Raw genomic sequence first — 16,950 nt, 5'->3', positions numbered from 1 at the left:
ATAGGAAAATTAAAAAACTTCCAATGTATGTTTTATGGTATAATCTTATTATGTTTTAAGCTAGCATCTTCTGGTAAATTGGTAACCATAGAAAGTGGATTTAAAATGTAGATGGAAAAAAGGAGACATTTGTGACTTCAACTTTCTCTGGCAAGGGTGACCAAGGTAAATGGAGACAGAACATAAGACAGGTCCCCATAAAATAAGCTAGAAAGTGCTCCACTGAGAAATTGACAATATGCTGTTAATGATCTGAAGAAAATTGGTTTGCTTTTCTGATGTGTGAAAACAGTAACAAGTAATAATGTAGCTGAATCCAATCATCTTTCTTGGTAAAACAAATTGTAAATCATAACTTGCCTTTTTATACTGGTGAAGTTTTTGTCATTCTTTTATGTGAGCTTTAGTTCTTATCTGGCCACGTGTGCTATGCAACTTTGCAGCATCTAGAATTCATTCTTTTGCCTTTAAATGTAGCTTCATTACTTATTAACATTTCGGAGATTATTTTCCTGGCTGATACAGGGCTATTGGTTATTCAGTGAAGTACAGGTTGGAATTTCAACATGTTTTACATATGAATCAGGGTGAACTAGGTGATGGGTGACTTCCAGTGCAGCTAGCCTTCCTTCTATAGGCTGCAGATTTTTGTAGGAAAAACGACTGCCAAGGGGTGCTAGAAGATATGGTTTCTAATAATGAACTAGTTATCTCACATGTCATATTCTTGTGGACTTCATATTTCCAATGGGGGTGAAACAGGCAGGAAGAGAAGGGTTTCAACAATAGAGAAGGTGACCATAAATGAATAATAATACAAAGCACAGCAATTCTAGTTAATAGCATCCCAGCTTTCTGGTGCCCAGCATAAAGAGGGTATGCTGAGCACATGTAGTCCTGTCCTTTCCCTCACCAAACACCCTAAGTGAAAAATTTTACAATATTTTGATTACTGGGTTATGTCACACAATTCATAAGACAATAACTTTAGCTTTAACTACTATATAATTAATAAAATGGAAAATAATTTGTGGCAAGATGGTTAGCTACTATTTATTCATTCATTCAGGCACTCATTCACCCACTCATTCATTCATCCAATAATGCCTGCCCTATGATGGACCATATACTATCTTAGGCACTGGGTGTACAAGGTGGGAATAAAATCTCTGCTTTTAAGAAACTTATATTTTGGTGGGTAGAGATGAAAAGCATATCAGTAGAAAATATTTGATATTATACTCATAGTGATAAGGCTGTGAAGACTATAAAACAGAGTGGCATACCACAGGATGAATGATGGTGGTGGTGTAGAGTCATCTCAGTCAGACTGGGTTGTCAGGGTAGGACTCTGAGGGGAAAATATTTAAACTGCTATTTGAATGGCAAGACCTAGAAATACATATTTAATTAAATATATATGATAAGGCTAGTGCTATTTGGAATATGTTTCTTTTGAGTTCCTAAATGTCCAATGCCAAAAAAAAGGAGTAGTAAGTGATAAGAATATGAAATAAGGTATATTTTAATTTTAGCTCCTGGAACATAGCTAATATATTATGTTGAAACATAAAAACTTGCTGATATGTCATCATTTTGACCTACAAAAACAGCTGAAATTGAACTAAGTTAGGTCACATAGTCAGGTAAATGTTATTTAGTGAGGTTTGCCAGGACCAATTCACTATTCAAGTATAATTGCTCTCTTGGCCTAAATTTAAATCTGCATAAAACCTACACAAGTCACATAATTATAAAACAGCTTTTGGATAGACTTACAGATATGGAAACTAAGTGTCTTTGGCATTACCTCATTTAATCCTCATCCAGCCTCATCAATACTGATACCACGTGATTTAACAATGAAGCCATTGAGGTCCAGAGGTGTTAAATAACTTGATCAGTCATACTGCTTGCAAGTGGTAGAGGGACAAAGCAAGGATTTTAACTAAGGAACTCTCCACAGATTGTATTCTAAGTTCTGATCATTTAGTGTTTGTAGGAAAACATGCTCATTCATTTCAAAAATCAACAGTAATTATATCTAACTAGCTACATGTTCAGTTACGTAATATTTATCCCCATTTAGATATCTAGCATTTTGTTAGTGCCAAGGCTTAAATGGTAGGACGTGATCTGGGGTATGTGTTTGCACATACATTTTTTCAAAGAGTGAAACACTGTTTGAACAAATCATTTGAGGATGTAATCTACATAACAAAAGAGAGGCTTATGTAGATAAACAGTCTGGTACATTTCTTTTCTTATGATCTCAGAAACAAATCAAGGTTAGCCTAAACTATTCATAATCATTCCATTTCCCTTGCAATTTAGCCATGGGCATGTGGTACAACCTTGGTCAAAGGAATCTAAGTGCTGGAAGGATCTAGGAAATTGTTCTTGATATTACAAAAAAGACTAAAGATAGAGCCTGCCTTTGGCTTTTTGGATGATATCTTATAAGAAGTGATGCTTGGAGCTCTTGTCATTACAGAAAAGTTAACTGAGACTCCTGACACTGCAGAGCCATTCAGTTCACTCCAGAACAACCTCACCTCTGAATTTTCTATAAACTAAGATAACTTTTTCTCATTATTTAAGCCAAAAAAATGAGGGAGGTGTGATTAAAAACCCAACCTATAATCAATATCAGAATTATGGCTAGACTCTATATTTAACCTTTGGTGTTTTATGTCTAACAGTCTTTCTTCAAAATCAGGAAATAGGGTATTAATAGAATATTTGTTTACTACTTCATAGATTTTCTGTGTTCTTTATTTATATGTATTTGTTACAGAACCAGCCAAGAATAATGCCCTTAAACTTAATAAAAGTGGCATACTTAAGGTTCTCTGTTATTCTTTCTTGAACTTTAATGGATGTCTTTTTATTTACAATCCTTATATATCTTTTCCACCTATTACCTTTAGAACCAAACTATAATTTAAGATATTATTGGTGATTATACTGCTCTAAATTCTTTGTGTTTGCGCATAATTTATCTTGACAATAAATTAAGACCATAAAAAGTACTTTAAAATTATTCTTTATTTTCAACTTGCTCCTTTTTTTCCTTTAACACAATTTCATACTTTAGAAATATCTCCCCCTTACCCACACACTTCCTACCTGAATGTTCTTAAAAACAAATTCATGGCTTTTAGAAACTCTTCAGGAAATTACTCTAGGACTCTTTTAAAATGATTGAAGAAGATTAGTCTTTTTCTGTCCTGAATTGGTAGTCATTATCCAGCCTGTCTGCTAGATAATTTAAGTTATTAGGCCACTCAGTTGTAATGGCGTGCAAAGAATGTTAGACTCAAAAGAATAACTTTAAAATGTGTTTCTCAGCTGATTTCATTTTGAAAGCATCAATAAAAATCTTGACCAGATAACCTGAAGTGTATTATAGTTACAAGGAAATAGATTTTATATACCCTCTTCCTCCCCCCACCGCAAACCTGCTAGGTTTTGCTTTAGATTTCTAAGACCAAGCTAATAAATGTGTAAATTAAGTGAGAATACTGCTAGGTTATTTCCAAGACAATCAAAAAGAGAACACTATAACCTCATTGAGTATACGGAGGTACTGAGAATGTATGGCTAGTAAAGAATACTCTTATAAATGGGCCATGAGGGAAATTAGCAGGATCAAGCGATGACATTTTTGAAAACCTCATTTAAATTTCTTATGGCAAAGGAAAGAAAGCTATTTCAAGCAGACTTGAAGCTGCATTAACCAAAACAGTATTTTAGTGTTATGGCAGATGATTTCTGAGTGAAATATATCTTTATATTTTGTCCCACACTTTTATGATTTACACTCCTTAAAACTTGCATAGGCTGACATAATTTATAATTTAATTTAACTGAAGTATTATAAATCCTGTAGCTCAGTAAGCTTCAAAACTGCTAATTGGGATAATAGGAAATTACTTGTCTTCTCCTAAATGCCAGTGAAGTAGGTCAGGATAATTAATATGCAAGCTGACTTTTCAGTCAAAGGAAAACAAGACAAGTCTCATCTGTGTAGTTTTAGTAGCATTCATTTTAGACTAAAATGAGTTCAACCTGAGGAAAAATCAGTATGACTCAAATAACTGCATTTCAAAAGAAGACAAAAGGTAGTTCAATCCTGAGAATACACTGACGTCTGTTCTAAAGAAGGCTAAATTCATACTTCATAAGCAGGACCAAATTGAACATATAGGTCACAGATTTAGGTACATCTTGCTTCTTAGATTGCTTTGAAAACTCATAAACACTGTATAATGTATGTTATATAAAGTTAAAATAAATATAAATGATAAAAAGGGGTTTGGTTGATGACATAATTCTTTACCCTTAATGCAGAAAATAGACTGTATTTTCATGTTTTCTTCCATTATTCCTTCTGCCTACACTCCTGACACTTCCTATTTTTGACTTCTTGGCGCACTAAGAAAAATGTTTGGAGCTGGAGACTTTAAACTTAGTTGCTCTGCAGGTGTGTACTTGATTAGTGTGAATTTACTTTAGTAAGTCAAACAGAATGCTGGCCTCGAGCAGGGCAGTTAGAAACAAACGGCTTTTGGACTTGGATTCTAACAAGCACTGTTGCCTGCTAGCCTGTGCAGTACATACTGAGTGCTCCGTATTGGAAGGTGTGCCATACATCTGAGGCTGATGGAATGGCCACAGCTTATTCCTCTGGAATGAGTTTTACTCTGTTGTTAAAGCAGCTTGGTTTGAATAAGCAGCCTGGAATATTTACTCCTACTGGTCAGCCCAGGGCAGTCATGAACATGACACCCCTTACGTAGACCTTAGAGATTCTTTTGAAAACACTGATTTTAGAGCTGATGTTTCCCAAATGAAGCATTCGTGAACTTGTACACTTCTAAAAATTTCAAATAGTAATGCAAAAAAGCATCATTAGGGAGGCCAATATACATTCCATTAAATAAGAAGCACCTTCTATGCAAGCATGAAAAGCACTGCTCTGGTGAGGACAGTTTGAAGGACACTGAGACATCAAGTGGCAAGATTTATGGAAAAATACCCAGACAGAAATGGGGTCCTGAAAGGTTGCACAAGGCCACCTTTAGTGAAGCAGGGCTGACTGCAATAGCATGGACTGCCCCACAATATTGAGCCATAAAGTTCAAATGTGTAATACCAAATTTATGGACAGACTTTCTGGGGCTGTTCTGCCTCATCACAATTATTCCACAAAGAGAGAGCCCACTGAAAAAAGATGAAAAGTAGTCCTGAATAACTTCCCACTTAACCTATTTGGGAGCCTGAGGGAAGAAAAAGCCACTGACTTACGAGGGCGTCTATATGATTAAAAGAAGTCAAATCAACAAAACAGCAAAAGAAAAAGAGACACTAGGAGAAACAAAACTGAAAGCCATGCGCCTAAAGATGCTCTATGGGCTACTGGAGCCTGATGGAACGGTGACCACAGGGCCTGGGGTTTCCTTTCAGGGTCTAGTGTAGCACACACTTTCCGCTTTGTAGAACTGAACAAACCTGACATCCTTATAGTAGTTGTGTAGTACTTGGATGACAGTTGAAATGAAGTTTGTAACTCATCTTTAAATAAATTTTACAAAACAACTTAATACTTTAGATAATTATATTAAAAATATATTATCATGTTTGCCAGAACTCCTACAGAGGCCTAACATAGCTCCCAGATATTTTTTCCACAAGACTCTTTCATAATCTCTAATAAATGTGAATGTTGACAGGGCTTGGCAGGTAGTAGATGGTAATTGTCTTTCCTGCACCAACAGTATACCTTTACAATGCTCCTCACGGAGATTATGGCTAAAATATAATTTATATAGAAACTGGTTTAACCTATGAATTTCATCATAAGCAACACATATTTTGATGATATGTCATAATTTAATTCCCATTAAATAATGCAATGAAGATCCATACCATTAAAGGAAGTTCACTATATTTTCTTGTTAATAATTGCCAAAGGACCCTCATTTGAAATGAGCCAAACTTAACATTGACAGGAGGCTCTTGGCCTGCTGGTAACCTGTGAGCTTTGAGTTGTTTTCAGTTGTAATGAAGTACTTCCACAAATATACCCTGTAATCAAAGTCTCATATACTTACAAAATGGGCTGAAGGGTCCAGTCTATTTGCATCCTTTAAAAAGACTGGTATAATGCCCTAGCAGGGCCAAACCAGGAACTGTGTTTCCGGCAACATTGGCTCAGGTCATCTGCACTAACTGACCTAGACCTCGTTTTGAATAAAGAGATGTAAACAGTTTTATCCTATTTCTTTTATACATTATTTTTGTATTTAACATTCAACATTTCTAGGCAGACCTAGATTTTCTTTTTAAATAAAATAACTGAATTATAACTGGTTCCTTAAACTAGCCTGGGTTTCTGAACTGGTGTATCACATTAGTTATAAAGAGCTGCTTGTCATGGCATGGTGGATAAAGAACTTGATAACTAGTAAACATATTCTTAATTCCAACAAGCTAGAGGGTTACTTAATTGACTTGTCTTTCTTAAGATTTGATTCCCATAAATTGAATTTTGTAATCCATACACATACTAGAAAAGTAAATGGATGGTTTCTAGACATAAATTTGGGTATTTGAAGTTGGTAGAAATATTATGTGAATTTTCTTCTTGGAAAAACTCTGGGAATTTTAAGTTGTATATGTGTCTGTGTGTGTGTGTATTCACTTACTTTTCAACCAAGGTTCTGCTAACACCCTCCTTGAAAGCATATATAGTTTCTTAACCCAAACCCGGGGGGCAATAATTGTTGACCAAAGGGATGATGTATGCAAGTGAGAAGAAAGTGGCTAAGAGCAGGGAGAAAAAGAAATAAATAGCATTAACCTCAAAAGGCTAATGGGTAATTGGAGAAAAAAGTTATTTGCTCTAGCTATGGGTATCCTGGGATAGAGGTTTCATTGCTCATCTTTTCCCCCAAGTTACTTAAGTTCTGAAAGTAGGACGCCAAGGGACAGCTAACTTCCTATGCAGCAAGACCATTATTTTAAGGGAAAAAAAAGAGAAACAAAATTCTACATTTAAAAAATAAGTTTGGAAAGGTTAGGACTCTGTGTATACAGGCTAAGAATCTCCATCGATATACTTACTTTTGTCTCCTATGTTTTCCCCTGCTGCCTCCCCTTCCTCCTCCTCCTCCTCCTCCTCCTCTTCCTCCACCTCTGTGGGCTGTACGTCATCCTGCGGGTCACAGGCACTAACCGGCGCATTCAGACAGCAGTGGTTGAACCCGCTATCTCGAGGCAGAGTAAAACTTCGAGGCTTGCCCCCATTTCCATTTAACACTTGCATCCTGTCGCTCTCGGCTAACGGATAAGGCCCATAGTGATCCTGGAGGTGGCATTTCTGAGTCGGAAGGGTGGACTGCCGCCTGTGCTCTGGGGATATGGCCGTGGGGTCAGAGAAGACAGAATCCTCCAGGGGCAGAGTCTGAAGATAGTGCAATCCTGAGCTTGTCAGGGGCGTCTCAATTAAATCCTGCCAGGAGCGGCGCTGGCTGGCTGTCTTGCGAATGGGGGACACCGCACTGCTCCCAGTCACTTCTTGACGAAACTCCTCGTGAGAAGACTGAGACTGAGAGGTCTCCGTGGAGGACAGCCGGCTGTGTTTTGCTTCCACGTAAGGACTGGCACAACTCATCTGTGGAAACGAGCCTCTGATGAGTCTCTATAGAAATAAACAGCCACTTCTATCACCAAGAAACTTTTCATTTCCACCAGGTAACATTTGCTAGTTGAGAGTTAAAGACTAGTCAAGTTTTCAAATATCCTAAAGTTAGGCCCCAGCTGACATTGTATGAGACTGAGATGTAGATGTATTGAAATGCAGTTGTACCAGGTTCTCTTGGAAAATCTCACATATTAATACAGATGTTTACGACAACGAAGCACAAGCAAATGTGAGCACTTATGTAAGAACTATCCAGGAACTAAACAAATAATTGCAGGTGTTTAAATCTGTACTTATTTGAAATCCTGAAGTTGCCAAATTCCTGTTTCCAGAGTTTATGGAGCTTGAGGATGATAGTAAGGAGAGAGAGAAGCTTTGGGATGTGAAAACAAAATGTCTGTGATCAGGCAGAGCCCTTCCTGTTCTTCACAGGCAAATGTCTGCTCCTATGGGTGCCAAGGAAAAGCTTCATGGCCTTGTGAATTCTGTGGCATTTTTAGAGACTTAAAAATGTAGGTAGCATGAGATCATACCCTCATGGGGATTAGCATTTGCTTTAAGTACAGGCACTTCAGAGTTTATAAACACAAAAGAAATATGGAATATATTTATCCCTGAATTTTAAATCTTGGAAATATATGTTACAGTGAAAAGCACAACCAGGCAAAGGGACTACTGGCATGAAGCAAATGCTGTAGAACACTTGCAGGCATCGCTACTGGGTCAGCCTTACTCTTGCACTGGGGGCTAACAGACCAGAGCAAGCCCAGACTAGAGAGCCAGCTCAGCCTGTCTATGGGCAGAAGCCAGATTTGTTAAATGTGATCATTGGAAATGGGGCTGAGGACAAGCCTGGCTGAAGGGAAAGTGCATGCTGCCCCTCAGGGTAAAGGAGAAATTACGTGGCATTTTCTGTGGGTGGTTTATCTTCTCACATGTTAATAACAACATGACTAGTTTCCTTCTTAAAATTCACGTGTTGTTATGAATAAATGGCCGTTTGGTGAAGGTATACTTTTCCTTTCTTCCTCTTTTATAAATATTTTAAAGGAATTATTCAGAACCTGATGTTTTAGGGAAGATATGATATAAACTGTATCTTGTCATTGACTTCACTATTTCATTTCTACAGCTTGTCCTTGCATTCTGTTGCACTTGGTGAACTTCAGCATTTGTAAAAGAAATGTGCATATAGATAGGGACAGTTCTGCAATTTTTTCATTTTTCTCTCGTTCTCCTTAGGTAACAGACATTGTCTTGAAACATTTTATTAAAAATGTGACTTTCGTTTTAGTTATTAGCCCAAAGTACCCACTCATTTATTTCAGAAATATTTATTTAACACTTAATAAGTAAATGCCACTGCTGAGCTAGGCCAAGAAATGTGTAGACGAATAGACTGTTCTGAAAAAGTTCACAATCCAGACCAGCAAGTTGTGTGCAGGCTCAAGTAATCTGATTTCATTTGTTTGCATTGGGCCTGAACATCAACATTTTTAAAACATTCCAGAGGTGATTCTTATCCACAGCCAAGCCTGAGAAGGCCAAGGCCTAGAATTATCAACATCTTGCATAGCACCTTTCTTATTTAAAATCCCCTGAAATAATATGGAGGTGGAATTAGGTTTGCTGTTGTCACCTAAATCCAGCTTTCATTTTCTATGTGAAACACTCAGTCCCAAGACAGGCAGAGCTGTCTTTCATGGCACCATGACCATGCAATGTATTGTCTAAAGTGGAACACTACTCAGACACTCTCACTAATTGTGTTGGGAAATGGGCATAAGGTGAGATCGTCCCATGCAAATCAGAAGAGTTGTTTACCCTATTAAAAGATCAAAGTATAGTTTATATAAAGAGTAATTTACCTAAGTTTAAGAGGTCTGGAGTACCATATAAACATGTACATTAAACCAGATCCTTAACCGTCTCAAAAAGCTACATGACAAAACATGGGCAATACAGATATAATCTTCATTTTTATGAGTTGATTCTAAAGGATATAGGAATGAACTTTATTAGTGTGAAATAGAGAAGGTCAATTTATATAGCTTTTTCTATGAAAACATTTTTTGTTGTTCTTTTCACAAAAGCTACTGTGATACAAACAGTATGTTTTGTATGTTTGCTTAATAAACCCCATCAGATATTTATTACACATGGAATCTGTGGTTACTATTTCCCTTGATTAAATATTGTTTGCATACTTCATATTTTCTGTTTATGGCTTTTAGTCTCCCTGTTTTCTTTCTCTCCAAGAAACTGAGGGCTGACATGCAATTCAGCACATATCTTTTTTTAACAAGCAAAGTGAGGTTGTAGGTCAAGGAATCTGATGCTGTGTTAAGTACATTCCTGCTCACAACTTACAGAGGGAGGCCGTGGGTATGTATCATAGGGTGGTGGAGGGCTGTCCTGTTTGGGTGTAGATGGAGTATCTGCTTCTTCCTTGTCACTCTCACTCCAGTAATCTGAAAATTCACACACATGCACACATCAACATTCTGTTAATGTTTCTAGACATATTTTCAAGAACATACAATATCAGCTAAAAAAAGGAGATTTACATTCCACTCCTACACCCTGCTTCCCAGTACCCACTATCCCATCAGGCCCATCAACTTCATTTTCAGCTAGGTCTTGAGGATGATGGAAGTGTACAAATATCCAATTCCAACCTCTTTTTAAAGCAAGAAATTATATATGACCACAATTTTAAAGAGTTATGAAAAAGTCACTGCATAAGCCAAAGAAAGTTTAGGGTGTTTGAGGTTCCAGACCACATTATTCTGCAGCTTCAATTAATGAATGATGTCATATGATGCCGCTTCAAGGTGTATCATTTTATCCTAAAGAAAAATAATGAATATATTGCTGTAGATGCCTACAGATATAAACACTTCCAAAAATAATGTCCTCAATTCTCTTTTTTGGCTTCAATTCACTAGTTATCTAACAATCACTGTTTCCAGAGTCATGCTGGCATAAATCTCTGTAACACCATACTCCCACCTCTACTTTGAAACACACGGCAAATCTGAATTTTGCCAACTGCAAAAGGGCAAGTCTGCTGATGTGGGCTGCAAGATACAAACTTCTAAAACTACCTAAAAGGGTAGAAAATGTAAGCTGCTAGACAAACTGACTTGGCTGATCAGGCAAGAAGGAAGGAGAAAAACTCTGAGAGATACATAAGATGAGTAAATAAAATACAGTAAAAAGGCCAATACTCAGAATCTGTTCCACTAATAATACTTCAACTACCCTGTTACTGCTGGGTTAATTCTTTATGTCATTTACATGGAAAAACCCAGAAGTATTATCCATATGAATTTCAGATTATAAAAGAGAAAAGGTATTAAAACAAAAGTTTCCTTATTATTATGAAAATCTAAATCAGAAAAGAACCATCAGAAAACTTGACTAATATTCAGATTTTGGTGAAAAACCATGGCACATATTTTTTTCAGGACCCCCCCCTCCAAACAGGAATTCCTATATTGTAGTATTTTTATGTATTTCCTTTGTGCTGCTAAACAATATTAATAAGTACTGCTAAAATATATTGGATTTTTAATTATATGCTGATTAGAAATTAGCAGAAGTAGGATTTGAACTAAGAACTTGTGTTGCTCTAAATCTCAGAGGGCTATGTCACTGGGACTCTTTTGTATGGCACAGGGGGAATGTTTAATGCCACATATATCCACAATCCTTTAAGCTCCCTCTTTCTGCTGCTCTGTAACTCTGGCTATTGTGAATAGAAATTCCTTAGCAATGGAGGCTATTATATTTAGGCCTAAAAATACAAGGACTCTGGAAATTCTATTTCTACTGTAATTGTTCCCTTTGAGTAAAAGATAAGCAAAGACTAGTTAGTATAAATTTGACGTCTGGTTTTGACATTGGATCAAGCCAGTGATGGCCAGTATATTAAGCCTCCTGCAAATGTAAACTGACATAGTTGCCCAGAGATGGACCCAGCAAACACTGGTGAGAAAAGCATGAGCGATATACTCAAGCAGATGTAGGTTCAATTCTTGGCTGCGACACTTAACCATCTATATGCTTGTGATGGTTACTTGACCTCTCTGAGTCTGTTTTGTCATCTGTAAAAGGGGGTAACAATAACTGCCTTTCAGAGTTTGTATATGTGGAGATACTAAATAAGGTAACATATACCAAGGGATTTTGCCCTGGTCTGTGTGGCTCAGTGGGTTGGAGCATTGTCCCATAAACAGAAAGGTTGCTGGTTTAATTCCCAGTCAGGGAACATGCTTAGGCTGGGCTTCGGTGCTTGGTCAGGACGTGTACAAATGGCAACCAATCGATGTTCCTCACTCACATTGATGTTTCTCTCTATCCCTTCCCCTCTCTCTAAAATCAATAAGCATGTCCTCAGGTGAAGGTTAAAAAAATAAATTAAAAAAGAGACTTTGCACCTTGAAATCAGTCAATAAATACTAGTTAGGAGCCCCGGTCCTCTTTGTAGGTAGCATGCCAAGACAGTCGGACCCAGCTCACATAGGATATAAACGCCTGGTGTTCAGACTTAGACATTAGTTTTTTCTTATAGCAATTTCTAGCCATGAAAAGTGAATTCTTGAGCCCTGGGGCCTGCATTCGGTACTTTTGTGGGAACTTGAAATACTATTGGGAAGTCACTGCTGGAGGTGAAGGGATTGAGCTTGCCAAGATCACTCTGCTTTTACCCTTCCTACTATTCCCAGAAACTGGTACCTCTGTTGAGCTTCTCTTTGACCTTTGCATTAATACCTTGTGGTCTCAAGGAGTCAGCACCTCTAGTGGTCCTTATTGGCACATGGAGAAGGAAATGATCATCGTCGTATCAAGGTCTCTATAGCTATCACTACAAGCACCATATTTGGGAGAGTCTTTTTCTACTTTTTCCCCTAAGCTAAATTAGAAACAATTTTAGCTCACTATCTGATGTAATTCTTGATCTATTAAAAAGCACCGCCCATCTAAAGTTTTCTTGGGTTGCCTAAGAAAAGACTGAAATATCACTTCACTTTGCAGAATAATTTCATTGCTCATACTAAGCTGTGTGTCTTTGAGAGAGCAATGCTAGAGAACAGGCTTCACAGAAAATGTAGTCAGGCTTTTTTTGGCTCATGTGGAAAATTACAAGCATACTGTCGCTCAGAAGCTGAAACTAGTCTGTTTTTCATTCTAAGAGCAAATTAATTTTTTAGCTCTCTATTTAGAGAAAAATAAATGGATACTTTGAATGTCTCTTGCAGTGAATTCAATTTTATAAGTAACTAATCATGAATAAACAGTGCCATCAATGAAACAGGAAAATTTCCACTTCTCATTTTGATACAAAAAGATAATTTGAGAAGAATTGACTTTTTCATCTAGAACTATCAAATAAACACAATATACTTCATTCATTTTTATGTAATTAAAGCTCTAAGAAGACCTAATATGTGATTGAAAATAATGTAATGAACGTCGGACTTGAAGCTGGAGGAATATAGAAAAATGACTAGCAGATAATTAGCCAAATTGTTATCTTGGCATAATTTAATATAACCCTGTTTTCTTTAAGTACAATGATGAATAATGAAAGAGAACCCCACATTCTTTATATTTCTGTAGTTAATGACAGTAACTCATGAAACTTTTACTTAAGTCAATGGAAGAGTCACTTCTAAATTGCATTGAGCATTTAAATAGATACAGTGTTTGGCAATTATTCCTTTGCACCATTATGAAATATTCCCAATCCTCAAACAGCTATATTTTGAATGAACTTCAACTATGGTACTCAAAAGCGTCAAATAACTTTAAAGAAGTATGGATTAGACACACATATTCAGTAGTTTTCTGTATAGAATACTATGAGACCTACTCATGCAAAGGTAGGAGGTCTATGCTTCTGATCTATGTTAGAGTACCTGAGGAATGCACACTCTAGGTAGAAATCCTAATTATTTCAGATTCCAGTGGTACTGTATTACCAAGAGATATTTGAGTTGTAACTATTACTTTCTGGCTATGATTGTCTACCATACTCCAGGAGGCACTAAAATATTTACTCACACAAGAGACCAGAGCAGCAGGAATCCATGGAATGAATACTTTTTAGAGCCTGCATGTATAATACAACTTACCAGTTCTTTCATCCATAATGAAATTTGGTCATATATACCAAATACAAAGGAAAATCACTAAATCAAGAACATGCTCAGCTTCAAAGTAATGCCTAGTGATAAAATATAGAAGTTAAGCCTGGAACTCCAGCCTTCCATGTTCACACAAATTGACTTTTTTTAAAGATTTATTTTCCCATCAGTACATTGACCATACTTCTAATTCTTACATCTTAAAAAGATCAGAAATAAATCTGTATGTACCTTCAAAGAACAGTTTTTTGCCTTTTAAAGACATTTGAAAAGAAAGGCTTGCATTTTTTTTAGCACTCTCACCATAATTATAGGCCTATAAATTAAGTTGAAGCATGAAGGTGGGGAATAAACAGTTTTAAAAATTTGCTTGGATTTGTATTTTTTATTGAATTTACTGGGATGACATTGCATAGGTTTCAGGTGTACAGTTCTACAATACATCCTCTGTAAGCTGTTTTGTGTATTCACCACCCCCAAGTGAAGTGTCTTTCCATCACCATTTATCCCCTCTTTACCCTCTTCTACTTCTCCCACCTGCCTTTCCCTCTGGTAATCACCACACTGCTCTCTGTGTGGAATATACCTTTAACAATGAAGTAAGTGGCGTATTAAGTGGCCTGACATTCATTGTCTGGCTGGGGTTTGCCTGTGCACACTGGTTTAATTAAGATGGCTTCCACGTTATTTGTGGAAGTATCCATGCTGGTTCCACCACAGGAATTTTGTTACTTCCTTGACTCCACATTTTTCTCATCCTGGGAGAACCTCAGATAATTGAGCAAACATAAAGCCTTTCCCCACTCTACATCTGGAAGGACTCTCTCCATTCTCATACCCATGAACGTTGATTTGTACCTGCTTACATTTCACTTTCCATATTTTACTAAGAGTATATTTTCCACTAAAATTTAGGAATGGAATTTCAGGTAGGACAAGTGCTTATTTTACCTTGGTATAATTAGAGTGCTAGCTGAAGGCCTTACACAGAAATACTTATTATTGGATCAAATATCTTCTCTCCCTCTCCATTGCTGACTTTATGTGAGGCTCACTGATCACTTTTTCCAGCAAGTGTTTCTTCATTAATACCATCTCTCAAGCTTTAAAAAAATAATCAAGCTTTAAAAAAATTTGCACCTACTTAGCAAATTTTTAAAATCAGTTTCACATTATACAAAAAATTACTACTGATGTACTTTACGTTGCTCTTTAATTTTTCTTAAGCAATTTCAAGTGTGTATTTTTGAGATCCTCAACAAGATGATGAATTCCCACTGGCAGGAAACATGTTTTTCTATTTCTTTGAAATTTCCTGCTCTATCTCCTCACCCTGAACCTCTCTACCCACCTCCATTCCCTCACCCTGTGGCCAGGGCTTGGTAAATTATGGCCTGCAGGCCAATGAGGCACTCTGCATGTTTTCATAGGGCCTGTGAATCAAGAATGATTATTACATTTTTAAATGGTTAAAAAAGGAAAAGAAGAATATATTTTTCAAAACGATATGAAATCCAATCCTGGCATCCACAAATAAAGCTTGATTGGAGCTTAGCCATGCCCCTTTACGTGTTTAGAGTTGTTTTCCTGCTGCAACAGCAGAGTGAAGTAGTTGCGACAGAACCCTTATGGCCTGCAAAGCCTAAAATATTTACTATTTGGCTCTTTACAGAAAGTTTGCTGACCCTGGCCCTGAAAATTTGCTGACAAATTACTTTTAGGATCTGGTTATCTCCTTTAGATCTCTCTAACCTTTAGTTTTTAGATGTTTTAAAAAGTTTTGGCTCAGGTTTATACTCTGAGAGGAAACAGAAGGATTTTAGAATCTCCATATCAACAGACACGCTATGCCCACTGGATACACAAATAGAACTACGTTTGTATGTGTATCAATTTGTGAAATTCTTTCAACTTTAGGGTCTGAAAATTTTTCAAAAAACTATTCATGCTTCCAAGTGATGTACAACAAATACTCTCTGGGAAATGGGATGCCACTTCAGAATGGTGACCACAGCTTTTGTTCAGATTTCAATTCTGCATCATGATATTGTTTTTCATAAATCTGAGGTCAATACCAAGGCAAGTTCCATAAACAATTACACAGTAATAGAATTGAAGAACAAAACTAAATAAGATAATTTATCGAAGAAGGGATCATTCATTTGAGCTCTTAGCATAAAAAGCTGCTTAAATGTCTATAAAACTACTAAACAGAAAAAAAAAAAAACAACTCACCACCAAGGACCTGGAATTTGGTCAACATATAGAACCAATTAAAGACTTTCAAATTTTTGAGATTTTTTTACTCCCATAGGAAAAAGACTGAGGGAGTTGGCAACAAACAGAAGAAAACTTCACATTAGCTGTTCCAAAAATTTGAGAGTTTATTCCTTATCTGTTTAATTTATTCAACTTTACCTATAAAATACTATGGTTTGTATCCAGAGTACCCAGAAGACAAATAAGCATAAACTAACACATGAATTTTCTCTCAAGTGATAACAGTAAATCACTGTGTAGAATAACAACAAGAAAAAAAGAAGTATAACACAATTATTTTTTTAAAAAAGTATTCTTCCCTGGCTGGTGTAGCTCAGTGGATTGAGCACTGGCCTGTGAACCAAAGGGTCTCCAGTTCAATTCCCACTCAGAGCACATGCCTGGGTTGCAGGCCAGGTATCCAGTAGGGGGAGTTCAAGAGGCAACCACACATTGATGTTTTTCTCCCTTTCTCCCTCCCTTCCCCTCTCTAATAATAAATAAATAAAATCTTTTAAAAAAGTATTCTTTTACCTTGTTCTTGCTTAATCCTCTCTCTTTCTGCGTAACCTGCAGTCAGCATATTAATTCTGTTAAGCCATCTAAAAAAATTAAATATTAAAATCAGGCCAAATATTAAAGACCAAATATTAAAATCAGAAACATTGCAACTTACTTTCTTATACTTCTTAGAAATATTTATTTTAATATGCCTAAAATATATGGAATAATCCTACATAAAATATGTGTTCCTTGCTATTTTTGGCACATGGAGACTCCAAAGAGCTAAAATTTGCTGTAGTACAAATTGCTCCCACACCAAAGAGTATC

At 36.6% G+C, this 16,950-nt stretch overlaps 1 protein-coding gene across 6 annotated transcripts in view; it reads right to left on the bottom strand.

Moving 5' to 3' along the window:
• Positions 1-16,950, bottom strand: part of CNKSR2 (connector enhancer of kinase suppressor of Ras 2) — a 288,141-nt gene that overhangs the window by 35,537 nt on the left and 235,654 nt on the right. For all 6 annotated transcript variants that reach the window (XM_028522246.2, XM_028522249.2, XM_028522244.2 and 3 more), the window contains 3 exons: positions 16,654-16,721; positions 10,079-10,179; positions 7,129-7,678 (listed from right to left, as the gene is read on the bottom strand). In XM_028522246.2, coding sequence (XP_028378047.1) covers positions 7,129-7,678; positions 10,079-10,179; positions 16,654-16,721 — 719 coding nt within the window. The remainder of the gene's footprint in view (positions 1-7,128; positions 7,679-10,078; positions 10,180-16,653; positions 16,722-16,950) is intronic.

The sequence above is a fragment of the Phyllostomus discolor genome, chromosome X (assembly GCF_004126475.2).
Source record: "Phyllostomus discolor isolate MPI-MPIP mPhyDis1 chromosome X, mPhyDis1.pri.v3, whole genome shotgun sequence".
Taxonomy (NCBI): Eukaryota; Metazoa; Chordata; class Mammalia; order Chiroptera; family Phyllostomidae; genus Phyllostomus; species Phyllostomus discolor.
The sequence above is the reverse complement of the archived record's forward strand: the minus strand, read 5'-3'. Positions and strand labels throughout refer to the sequence as shown.